Genomic DNA, 12253 nt, shown 5'->3' with positions numbered 1-12253 from the left:
AACCGTTTGTGAGATATAACTAAAAATAACATTTTTATGGGTTTTCAACAGCCTGTATCTTTTAAACCGAGCTAATTCGGAAAAAATGGTAAAGTAAAAAAGTGTTTCTTTCGACCTCAAAAATCTACTGTTTAAATATTCATACGAGTCAATAACTCCCCCTGTATATGTGGTGGAATTGTTATTCTTTCGACATCTGCGACGTGTCAAAGTTGTTGAGACTGGGTAAGGTCGAAACAGCGGAGTCTGAGAGCATTCAGAATTGGATATGCTCCAAATACGAAGTGAACAATATAATTTCGATGACTTATGCATGCTATCGGATTGTACAATGCTTCGTGGCTCCTTCCTCGGAATGGAGTGAAGCATATTCAAATCTCATTCGGTCCTAGGGTGGAGAGAACAGTCTGCAAATTCGGGTTGGTAAACCAGTCATTTAGGAGACGACAAACAAGGATTTGCCCCTTGTGATTTCGCATATTCACACTGAAGGAAAACGCGTTTTGGTATAATGTGGTTGGAGAGGGTCTTCGTGGTACCTAGGAATACTTTTGGGAACTTTGGAATAAGGTTCTAAAAATCTATTTTGAGCTCTCCTGGGCTTCATATCATCTTTGCCTTCATTATAAGAGTTGTAGAGCATAACATTTTCTATAAAATTCGTCCGCAGCAATTTTTTCCATGTCCAATAGAATTCGAGATATACGGCGATGAATTTTTTTTTTGGTGTAGCAGGAGGAAAATCTGCGAGACAAACGAACCACTCTTTCCTGAGGGGGAACAAGTGTGGGGATTCTCAATCTCCTGAGCTCGTGACCCACTTAAAACCCTTAACTGCTTCTTGAATATTGGTTCCGGGCATTTGCCTATAAACCGTTCATCTCTTAGTCGCTTTTCTTCTCGCACACTATCGTGCTGGGATTTATGTGTTTATCCTCTATTGGATAACACTTTATTGGATTTTTCAATAAGTTTATGTTCTTATTTTAATCTCTTCTTAATTGATCTCTTGGTCTCCTTCGGTAAATTCGCATTCTCCTTTTGTCTTCCTCTCCTCTGGTCAAGTGTCGAGTGTCATGTGAAAACCGACCAAGAGATGAAGGTTTATAGGCAAATGCCCGGAACCAATATTCAAGAAGCAGTTGAGGGTTTTTAGTGGGTCTCGAGCTCAGGAGAGTGAGAGTGTGTGTGTGTGTGTGTGTGTGTGTGTCAAGTGTCGAGTGTCGAGTTTCGAGTGTCGAGTGTCGTGTGTCGAGTGTCGAGTAACAAGTGTCGAGTGTCGTGTGTCGAGTGTCGAGTGTCGAGTGTCCAGTGTCGAGTGTCGAGAGTCGAGTGTCGAGTGTGTTAGTGTGTGGTGTGGGTGGGGTTGTGTGTGGTGTGCGTGTGTGTGGTGTGCGTGTGTGTGGTGTGTGCGTGTGTGGTGTGCGTGTGTGGTGTGGCGTTTGTGTGTGGGGTGTGTGTGTGTGTGAGAGTGTGGTGTGTGTGTGTGTGTGGAGTGCAGAGTGTGTGTTTCGAGTTTCGAGTGTCGAGTGTCAAGTGTCGAGTGTCAAGTGTCGAGTGTCGAGTGTCGAGTGTCGAGTGTCAAGTGTCGAGTGTCAAGTGTGCGTGTGTGTGGTGTGTGTGTGGTGTGCGTGTGTGTGGTGTGTGTGTGGTGTGCGTGTGTGGTGTGCGTGTGTGTGTGTGTGTGTGTCGAGTGTCGAGTGTCGAGTGTCGAGTGTCAAGTGTCGAGTGTCAAGTGTCGAGTGTCGAGTGTCGAGTGTCGAGTGTCGAGTGTCAAGTGTCAAGTGTCGAGTGTCAAGTGTCAAGTGTCGAGTGTCGTGTGTCGAGTGTCGAGTGTCGAGTGTCGAGTGTGTGTGTTGTGGGTGGGGTGTGTGTGGTGTGCGTGTGTGTGTGTGGAGTGCAGAGTGTGTGTTTCGATTGTCGAGTGTCAAGTGTCGAGTGTCAAGTGTCGAGTGTCGAGTGTCGAGTGTCAAGTGTCGAGTGTCAAGTGTCGAGTGTCGAGGGTCGAGAGTCGAGTGTCGAGTGTCGAGTGTCGAGGGTCGAGTGTCGAGTGTCAAGTGTCAAGTGTCGAATGTCGAGTGTCAAGTGTCGAGTGTCAAGTGTCGAGTGTCGAGTGTCGAGTGTCGAGTGTCAAGTGTCGAGTGTCAAGTGTCGAGTGTCGAGTGTCAAGTGTCGAGTGTCAAGTGTCGAGTGTCGAGTGTCGAGTGTCAAGTGTCGAGTGTCGAGTGTCGAGTGTCAAGTGTCAAGTGTCGAGTGTCGAGTGTCAAGTGTCGAGTGTCAAGTGTCGAGTGTCAAGTGTAGAGTGTCGAGTGTCAAGTGTCGCGTGTCGAGTGTCGAGTGTCAAGTGTCGAGTGTCGAGTGTCAAGTGTCGAGTGTAGAGTGTCGAGTGTCGTGTGTCGAGTGTCGAGTGTCGAGTGGTGTGTGTGTGGTGTGGGTGGGGTGTGTGTGGTGTGCGTGTGTGTGGTGTGCGTGTGTGGGGTGTTAACGTGTGTGGTGTGCGTGTGTGGTGTGCGTCTGTGTGGGGTGTGTGGGGTGGGTGTGTGTGAGTGTGTGGCGTTTGTGTGTGGGGTGTGTGTGTGTGTGTGTGATAGTGTGGTGTGTGTGTGTGTGTGTTTGTGTGGTGTGTGTGGGGTGGGTGTGTGAGTGTGTTGTGTGTGTGTGTGTGTGAAAAAGAAAAACTGCAGACGCTTTCTTCACCGCTGAAAGTGCATACATCTTAGAACCTCACTTTCTTTCTACCATCTAATCTTTAAAATCGCTGGAGTAAATCTCAATATAAGCTGTATTCGGGTTCGGCTTTCGGACAGTCCGAGAATGGTTCTAGAACTGCGCAGAGGATTATATACTAGGGCGCAACAGTTTTGCGCAGTTTTAGAACAATTCTCGGACCGTCCAAAAGCCGAACCCGAATACAGCTATGGCATCATGGGCCCCCCAACTATTACAATACCAAAAATAAAACCTGTAGTGGTTGTAGTAAATACGAGGGTTTTATCATTACCCTTCAACACAAAATTTTCGTCGAATTCAGGCCAGTAGTTCTGCGTGATGCTGGAACAAATACAGCTGAACCAGGTGGAGGGTATGCAAACTTGTATGGAGCTTATCCCTTATCGGAACTTCCTCGATGTTCAATATTAGTATGTTCGGAATCTGACTAAAGGCCCGAGCGGAATTCCCCTAATTGAAAACCCACACAAGAAGGTAATAACGTCTGACCGAGGGCCAAAGGGGTCTCGATATACCACGATTAGACTGAAGAGGATCAGCGGATATGTAAATATTTGAACGACCGGGGGTTCGTGAGATAAGCTACTAGACTCCGAGGTCTTCGTTCGCCCCATATCGTAAAAAAAATGAAAATTTCGTCGGTTATACATACAATCTTTCGCTGGGTATACTTAATGTGGTACTTGGCGTGAAAAATGACGGGTTTTCTCGACTTTAAATTTCGATTTTTTTTGGGGGTATCCGCCTATAAATTTCAATCGTCGTGACAAAACAAATTTTTAAATTACTGAGCCGCTGTGGTGCGTTTGTCGTAAAAATCGTAAATTCATAAAACAAGGCAGAAATTCGCGAATGTGGAGATAATATTTCCCTGCCTTTTGCGACAAATTTCTTCACACGTTGAATCCCCGTCTTAACTCTGAACGACAGAGAAATATAGTATGGATTTAACAACCGTGCATCGTATAAAAGGGATTTATACGCATAAAACCTCCCTCCATATTTCATACAAATATTGTCGTTCGTGGAAGACTTTAGAAATCAACTTAGGAGCGACCCATTTGGTTTTGGGAAGTTGATATTTCTCCAGAAGGAAGATCAGTAAATTCCAACTATAAAACAACGATTTTTATGAGTGTATTACACTTATCTTTTCATTTTCAGTGTACAAAAATTTCCCAAAGTTCAAGAGGATTTCTAAAGTGTTCCATGAACGACAATATTCATATGAATTATTTACAATGCGAATTCGGACGATTTATTGCTTGAGTCTTCGACTCGTAGATTCTTGAGGTCAAACGAAAAACTTTTTTCCTATACCATTTTTTCTGATTTGGTAAAAAGATAGAGCCTTTTTAAGTTTTCATGATGAGCTGTGCCACCCTTGGAAAAACAAAATAACCTTCAGATTAATTGGCTAAATCTGTGCCACCACACATCTGAGGATCTTTTAAACAGAGTTGCATTCAGCCAAAGTACCCAATTTTTTAAATTTCAAAGATAGTTTTCAATTTTTGAACATCAAATTACTGGAAAACGACGCATTATACGAGGAAATATGAAGAATACTTTTATGTTACAAAACGTTCAAATATTCTTTAAAAAGCGTCCAACTTAGTTTCAAGAGTTGGGTTCTTTGATTTTTTTTATTTTTATGGTTCGTAATGGTCATAATGAGAAAACTGGAAGACGTAGGTGATATCTTGTGTTTGAAAAAGATTCATCAAATAAATGACAAACTATATTCCGAAATTCATTTCATTCAATGAAACCGTTTGTGAGATAGGACAAAAAATTATTTTTATATGGTTTTTCAACAGCCTGTATCTTTTAAACTGAGCCGATTCAGAAAAAATGGTAAAGGAAAAAAGTGTTTGTTTTCACCTCAAGAATCTACTGTTAAAATATTTGTAGGAGTCAAAGACTCACCCCGTATAAATTTATATTTTGATTGAAGGTCCATTTTTTTTTCAGGAGTCGATCCTACCGACAGCGCAATGATCAATCGCAACAACACCTACACAACCTACATCAGCCTGAAGAAAAATGGCCTGAAATCTTCACAATCTTGCTGCAGAGAACCAGCGCGTTCAGCGTCTGTGCGAACAAACTCAAGCATTGTGTTCTCGAGAAAATCAAGATATTCGATGAACGTAATGGACGAGCAAATATGAAGCAACAAGCCTTCATCAAGACGAAGCACGAGATGAAACAGTGACAGTGAAGAGTAGCCCTTCAAACCTGCCGCCCTGTATATCCATTTTGAGGAAGAATTTCGATCATAAGATGGCAATTATGGAATATGATGTGAGATCATCGAAAATAACGTGAGAAATTGAAGTTGAGTGATTAATCAGATGATGTTGTCAGTGACAAAACATTTTTAATCCTCTAACAGCTATGGAACAAAGTTGAAGAAGTTGTGAAGTAGTTAGAGCCATAGCACACCGTTTATTTATGATATCTTTCGCGATTTCGAAATATGTTTTTATCCTCATAAGTTCGAGAATATTGAATATTAAAATCACAGTTTTCAGGTTGAATTTTCACGTGGATACTCTCACTATTTTATAGATGACTTTTGTTGCTGAAGAGTTGGGAAAAATTGTTATCCTACGATTTAAGAAAGCGAAAAAGATTCAACTACTTTTTTGACTTAAACTTTTACGCAAAATGCACAAAATTATATATGTAGAACTACATTTTGAGAAACTCCCATGAAATTTACAATAAAAAACAACCGGAAAATATTTAATTTAGCTACTTTTTGAACTGTGTGCTACAGCTCTAAATATTCTTATCAAACACTAAAATTTTTACTGAGAGTGACTAAAAATAAAAAGATTGACAGCCTGTGAAAAGTATATGTGGAAAGAACCAATGTAGTATAAAATTTCAAGGATTCTAGTTTTTACAAACTAAATGTTAAGGTTTCGTTTTACTGTAAATAAGATGTGATTTTTCAGATAATTCTTCAATAAACGTCAATGTGAACAAATTGTAAATGGTGTGAAAAATAAACGATAAATACTTACAAATCTGTTCATTCAAATCCTCCCTTCAAAATAACCTGAAAAAATGGAAAAAAATCTTCGATCCAGATAACAATTTAAGGTATTTTACATACCTCTAATTTAAACTACAGATCCAGGAAACTATGGTAGGAAAATATGGATTCCTTTCGAATCTTCTTCATCTGACAGCTGGAAGGTTTGTAGAAACAGTCACTGAGGCACAACATTGGGTCAGAGGTTAGGTCAGGTTGGGTTAGATCAGGTTGAGTTAGGTTAGGTTGGGTTTGGTCAGATCACTCAGTAGTAGGTTAGGTTAGGTTAGGTCAGGACATTGCGTAAGAGGTTAGGTCAAGTTGGGTTAGATCAGGTTGAGTTAGGTTAGGTTGGGTTTAGTCAGATCACTCAGTAGTAGGTTAGGTTAGGTTAGGTCAGGACATTGGTTAGGACATTGCGTCAGAGGTTAGGTCAAGTTGGGTTAGATCAGGTTGAGTTAGGTTAGGTTGGGTTTAGTCAGATCACTCAGTCGTAGGTTAGGTTAGGTTAGGTTAGGACATTGGTTAGGACATTGGGTCAGAGGTTAGGTCAGGTTGGGTTAGATCAGGTTGTGTTAGGTTAGGTTGGGTTTGGTCAGATCACTCAGTCGTAGGTTAGGTTAGGGCATTGGTTAGGACATTGGGTCAGAGATTACGTCAGGTTGGGATAGATCAGGTTGAGTTAGGTTAGGTTGGGTTTGGTCAGATCACTCAGTCGTAGGTTAGGTTCAGACGTTAATTCCAGAAAAAAAATAGATATAATTGTTTAATGAATAAATAAGTGGATTTACAACTGGTTGTCGTGTAGTAAGGATAGGAGCGTTAATTTTGAAATTCTATTATGTTTAGTGAATAGCAGCACAGCTTGTAGAATTACTGCATTAGTTAATTAAAAATTTGATCATTTTTTAATACGAGAGATCACAATACTCAGAGTCTTGAATATTGGCCTGCACGAACAACCACTAGTTGAAAAAATTGGAAAAATCATCCCAACCAAGGAAAAATTCTGTTTGTTTCGTGTTTGACTTGTCTCAAATGTTCGCCTTCGGTGCTTTCTGCGAAACTGAACGAAAACCTCCAGGTATTTTCGTTTCACATCATTAACGTTTTTAAGTGGAACTGAACAACACTCCTATTAATCTTCTAATCTACAGCTCAACAGAAATAGCATCATAGATAGGTATCCTTGATATGATAGGTCCATTAGGGAACTTATGTAAAGAAATAATTGCATACATGAATAACAAATGATGAATTTTCTGGACAAAGTAATCCAAATTGAATAGGGTCAGTTCGATATCACAACAATAATTATAATAACTACGCGTTTCTGGTTTTCCCGATTAAGTGAAAAATTATTGCGATAATGAGAATTTGTGGAAACCTAAAGAGAACAACAATAACCAGGTGTGTACTCGACTTAATCATGGACAAATTTCTTGAATTTATCGCGAGAAAGTTTCACAATAGTATATTAATCCCAATCTAGATGGATTATCGAGATTGTCTTTACCGATTTTGATGGATAAAGCGGGGGCTTAACACATTGCCTTATCTTTAATCCTACATCATTGGATTCGAGATAGTAAAAACAACAATTTCATTACCGAAAATTCATGGTCATCAAAACAAATTTTTTTAGCTCCCAAAAATTTTCTTAAATTGTCGTACTTATATCAATCCAGAGATTTTTAATTCCTTTTGTATCAGAAAAAGGCCATGAAAAGTTCCAAGTACAGTTCAGAGTTCTTCAGAAACATGTCTTGAGGGTTGAAAATTGAAAGGTGGGATAGATTCTAGATTTTAAAGGGGCGTTAAGATCTCACAGTATAAAATGTTTGTCATGGGAGAGCAACTTCCACTTATAGATATTTTATAGCCCTTTTATGGAGTCCATTTAAACACTGTATCAATAATTTTCAGCTCAAGATTACAGCTGGACCGTCTACGTCAATCACCCTATATGAGCATATTTTGTCCATTCCTGACAAACAATCCATAAATAAACACTCCATAATTCTGTTTGCGATATTTCAAAAATTCCGTCAACAATGGGAAATAACAAAGATATGAAAATTGCTGGATAGGAGCCTGCAATAAATTTGCTTACTTATCTGCTTTTCAGATTCCAGTGGTGGAAATAATGAACTTCCTAGAATTAAATGTAACTATAAAAGGTGTAGTGGATAGGTAAGTGTGTCAATTCAGTGAAAAAAATGAACGGTGCTACAGTATGTCTTGTTATCGGTTTGTTTGGGAGTACCCTGGCCATCCAGTACCAGATAAAGAACAATGCCGGGGGTGAGATATGGGTGGGCATCCAGGGTAATCCAGGACATCCACACTTAAACAATGGGGGTTTTAAACTTTCCCAGAACCAGCAGGTGAGGAACTGTCTATGGGGATTTGTTTGCCATTGAAGGAAAACATGATTCCGAATCCACTTTTAATTTTGTATCTGTTGGGGTGCTGTTTTTGTTTCATTTATTTCTTATTTCAGTTTTTTTTACAATCGTTTTTAGACTTGCAGAATGATTTTATCTTCAGATGTCCTATTGAATGAATCTGTTTGAATAGATTCACGATTTTTTCCCTCAGTTACTTATTTTCTCCAATAACTTTGGACATATACGAGTTGAATCTTTATTCAGATTCATAATTTTTTCTTGAGGATCTTAATTTTGCTTCATTCAAAATATGTTGTTCGAGCTTAAGATACATTGAGAGGTGTTTCCTTACCATATAAACATGAATTCCAATAATTTTTCTTGGTTAGATTTAAAAGATTCTTTTTCAAATAAAATTTTGACTCTTGGGGTCGCTAAACAAAGAAATAAACAACAGATACTTAATGAATATAGGTGGAAAATCCGTTTTCTCATTTTGGACTCGATGTGAAGTTATAAACCATCAAAAAGCGAGATTCAAGGTAAATTTTCATTGAATATTCCAAAGTTATTTTTAAAATTAGAAGAATCGTTTTTCAATAAACCTACAATGGTTCCTTTAAGTGATAGAGCCAAATAAAATATAGAGATATACAGGGGACCTCAATAAAACTCTTCATCCGCAATGATTATACACTTTTATCGCTCAATCTCTGATTCATTTTTGATTTTATATCTGCTTCTGGGAGAATGAGAAAAAAGCCCTTTGAAATAAATTGCAATAACATAACAACAACAAATTTCTTAACAGTAGATTCTTGAGATTAAAAGAAACACTTTTTTCCTACACCATTTTTTCCGATTCGGCCCTGATAAAAATATATAGCTAATGAGCTATGCCACCTCTGGAAAAACAAAATTACCTTCAGAATCTCTAGCTAAATCTGTGATACAACACATCTGTGGATCTTTCAAAAAGATTTACTTTCGATCAAAGTACCCAATTTTTCGGATTTCACAGATATTTTTTATTTTTGAACAACAAATTATTCAAAAAAAATTGTTCATTAGATAGCGTCCAACATAGTTTCAAGAGTTGGGTTCTTTGAATTTTTGGTATTTTTATGGTACGTAATGGTCATAATAAGAAAACTGGAAGACGTGGGTGATATCTTGTATTCGAAAAAGATTCATCAAATAAATGAAAAACAACATTACGAAATTCATTTCATTCGATAAAACCGTTTGTGAGATAGAACTAAAAATAAATTTTTTTATGGTTTTTCAACAGCCTGTATCTTTCAAACCGAGCCGATTCGAAAAAAATAGTAAAGGAAAAAGGTGTCTCTTTTGACCTTTAGAATCTACTATTGAAATATCTGTACGAGTTAAAGACTCACCCTGTATGTAGACAGTGTTCATTGAAATCGTTAATTTTTTCCATACTTCATACAGCAGTAGTGAAATTTGTCACCAGCGATTTCTCCATTTTGTATCTGTTGTTTCTTCTCATTGCTGTCGTCAATAATTGATCAATAAATTTGAAACTTATATATTTCTTTACCTTCCTCGATTGCTTACATGGTTGTACCTATTCCATTTGTCAGCTCTGACATCCAGTACCAAGAAATGAAGAGGGACAGACACCCTTCTGTGGTTTAGCTAGAAAAAAGTTTCAGGAGAAGTAAAAAACCGAAATAGAAACACTCTGGCTGAATCTTCTTGGGTGAGATCATTCCAGAAAGTTTAATCTTCTACTGAAGTGTTTATGGGGCATTTCAACCTCAGGAAGCATCAAATAAGAATGGGTCTAGCAGAAAACGAGTGCAGATTCTGTAGAGGAAATTCCAGAGCTGATGGATAATAGACCATCCACAAGGGTATTACCCTGCAAAAAAATGAACTTTCTGTTACTTTCTGTGCCTTCTCCTCATAATTATTTCTCATATATTGATCAGTAATGTCAAAGAATATTTTCTTCATCCATGGAAACAGTACTTGATGAATCATCCCAGAAAGTTTTTTTCTACTGGAGTGTTTATGGGGCATTTTAACGTCAAGAAGCACCAAATAAGTCTAGCAGAAAACGAGTGCAGATTCTGTTGAGAAGAGGAGGAAATTCCAGATCTGATGGGGTCCTGAATAGACCATTCTCAAGGGTTTTACCCTGCAAAAAATAATGAACTTTGTGTTACTTTCTGTGCCTTCTCCTCATAAATAACAGTCTGAGCTGACTAGATATAAAAACATCATGTTTTTTCCTGTTTCAGAAAACTGTAAATGCTCCTGACGACTGGGCAGGGCGTTTCTGGGCCAGGACTTGGTGCGATGGGGGTAGCAATCATTGTTTAACCGGTGATTGTGGCAACAAACTTGAATGCAACGGTGCTGGGGGTAACCCTCCAGCAACTCTACTCGAGATTACACAGAAAGGAAACGCTGGACTCGACTATTACGACGTCTCCCTGGTCGATGGTTTCAATCTGAAGGCTTCTGTGAGTATTTTCGTATTTTAGAAAAATCTATCACAATTTTTTTTTTATTTGGATCGAATTTTTCACTTTTTCGTTTTCTACAGATGACCCCTCAAGGTGGACAGGGAGACGGCAGTCAGTACAGCTGCAAGAAGGCGGGCTGCGACACTGACATCAATCAGAAATGTCCAGGGGAGCTGCAACTCAAGAACGGACAAGGGCAAGTTATTGGTTGCAAGTCCGCCTGTTTGGCATTCAACACCGACGAGTACTGCTGTAGGGGTGCCCACGACAGACCAGAAACCTGCAAAGCGTCGGACTGGCCGAAGAACTATCCCCAACAGTTCAAGGAACTGTGTCCAGACGCATACAGCTACGCCTACGATGATCACAAGAGTACATTCACTTGTAAAAATGTTCCTGTTTATTCGATCACTTTTGGTTAGAAAAGCATGGAAATAGTTTGGAATATAAATGAAATTTTACAGTCTTTGTTTAATTTTTTCATGAGTAGGTGTGATTTATAGATGTAGGTGCATGATTTATACTTTAATATGATAACACAAATATGAAAACAATATGAAATATTCGTTCGATATACTTACTCCCATCACACTAACTTCAAACAAGGACCATCAAACCGAAGTATCGACCATCCATAGACTTTGATGCAGTGGCGGCTCGTGGTCATGAGAGCTGAGGAGGCTAATAGTTTTCGAGGAGTGTTGGAACAAACTCTTATCAGTCAATAAAGTATACTTCTTCAACATAATGAAAAGTTGTCAGTTCTAAGATTAATTTTGAATGCAAGAGGATGCTATATGCTCCTTTTACTTGTTATGCCTTTCGATAGATCGCGGTAAATTTTTCAAATCTGAACACCCCGTTTTGAACCATGAAGTATATTCTGTTTGATGAGCAAATAGTAAATATGGCCAGCAAAATAATTTTTCCCGTTTGATCGATCCAGTTAACCAATCACATTTATCGTACCAAACAACACTGAAACTTCTATTCTGACGCTTTCGGTAGACTTTAGTGTAATTAAATTTGGTGGAGGTCTTGTAAAGGTTTTAACAACGTGTACAGTTAATTCTCAATATTCAATTGCATTTTATTTTTTGATCCGTATCAGTACTTACCCCTAACGCCCTAACAAAACAAGAATATATCACAAATTTCCAGTTCTCCACGAAGTCGTTACATTCAAATTGGAAACATAACAACTACCGCCGGACAACGCCCCTACCGTCGGAGATCAAGCGAATATAGTCGAAGACGGCACGAAAGAATCAATGGAGAACAGGGGAGCTGAGCCTCCTCTGGTACATTTTACGGGCGAATATGGTACAGTAAGTCAGCTGAATTCTTGTTCGGCTAGTATGCGAGTCCAGAGAACGTATGCGTGAGTTACACTATCAACGGAGGCAGCCGGCCCAACAGCCTCCGTCCGATCCGAATAGGCAGTACTAGGAAATATTCACATTCGACGCGGCGGACGCGCACGCAGCCGGTGGATTGTATGATTGTTATGCTGGATTTTTATGAGCGGAGGACCGAAAAATGAACTAATTTTTATCTGAATATCTAGTTCAGGTGTTCGGAAAATTTAT

The 12253-nt window shown here is 39.0% G+C and overlaps 2 protein-coding genes across 4 annotated transcripts in view; both read left to right on the top strand.

Moving 5' to 3' along the window:
• The window catches only part of LOC123315248 (RYamide receptor), a 48571-nt gene extending 42807 nt beyond the window's left edge, over positions 1 to 5764 (top strand). For 2 of the 3 annotated variants that reach the window (XM_044900866.1, XM_044900867.1), the window contains exon 6: positions 4705 to 5764. In XM_044900866.1, the coding sequence (XP_044756801.1) occupies positions 4705 to 4904 (200 nt within the window). In that variant the 3' untranslated portion in view covers positions 4905 to 5764. The remainder of the gene's footprint in view (positions 1 to 4704) is intronic. The other variant, XM_044900868.1, reaches the window with a different exon arrangement.
• A 2203-nt stretch (positions 5765 to 7967) lies between these two features.
• LOC123315695 (thaumatin-like protein 1b) lies at positions 7968 to 11236 on the top strand. The gene is made up of 3 exons (XM_044901523.1): positions 7968 to 8163; positions 10437 to 10661; positions 10745 to 11236. Exons 1-3 carry the CDS (start codon positions 7996 to 7998, stop codon positions 11084 to 11086), a joined length of 735 nt encoding a protein of 244 aa, XP_044757458.1. The 5' UTR covers positions 7968 to 7995; the 3' UTR covers positions 11087 to 11236.
• Positions 11237 to 12253: the final 1017 nt, after the last annotated feature.

Source organism: Coccinella septempunctata, chromosome 6 (assembly GCF_907165205.1).
Source record: "Coccinella septempunctata chromosome 6, icCocSept1.1, whole genome shotgun sequence".
Classification (NCBI taxonomy): domain Eukaryota; kingdom Metazoa; phylum Arthropoda; class Insecta; order Coleoptera; family Coccinellidae; genus Coccinella; species Coccinella septempunctata.
The sequence above is the reverse complement of the archived record's forward strand: the minus strand, read 5'-3'. Positions and strand labels throughout refer to the sequence as shown.

Bases quoted from the DNA above. Each gene is read 5' to 3' on its own strand.
- LOC123315695 (XM_044901523.1), top strand. From the start codon at position 7,996: ATGAACGGTGCTACAGTATGTCTTGTTATCGGTTTGTTTGGGAGTACC. The intron at 8,164-10,436 runs GTGAGGAACTGT...TTCCTGTTTCAG, and splicing joins AACTTTCCCAGAACCAGCAG to AAAACTGTAAATGCTCCTGA. The intron at 10,662-10,744 runs GTGAGTATTTTC...CGTTTTCTACAG, and splicing joins GTTTCAATCTGAAGGCTTCT to ATGACCCCTCAAGGTGGACA.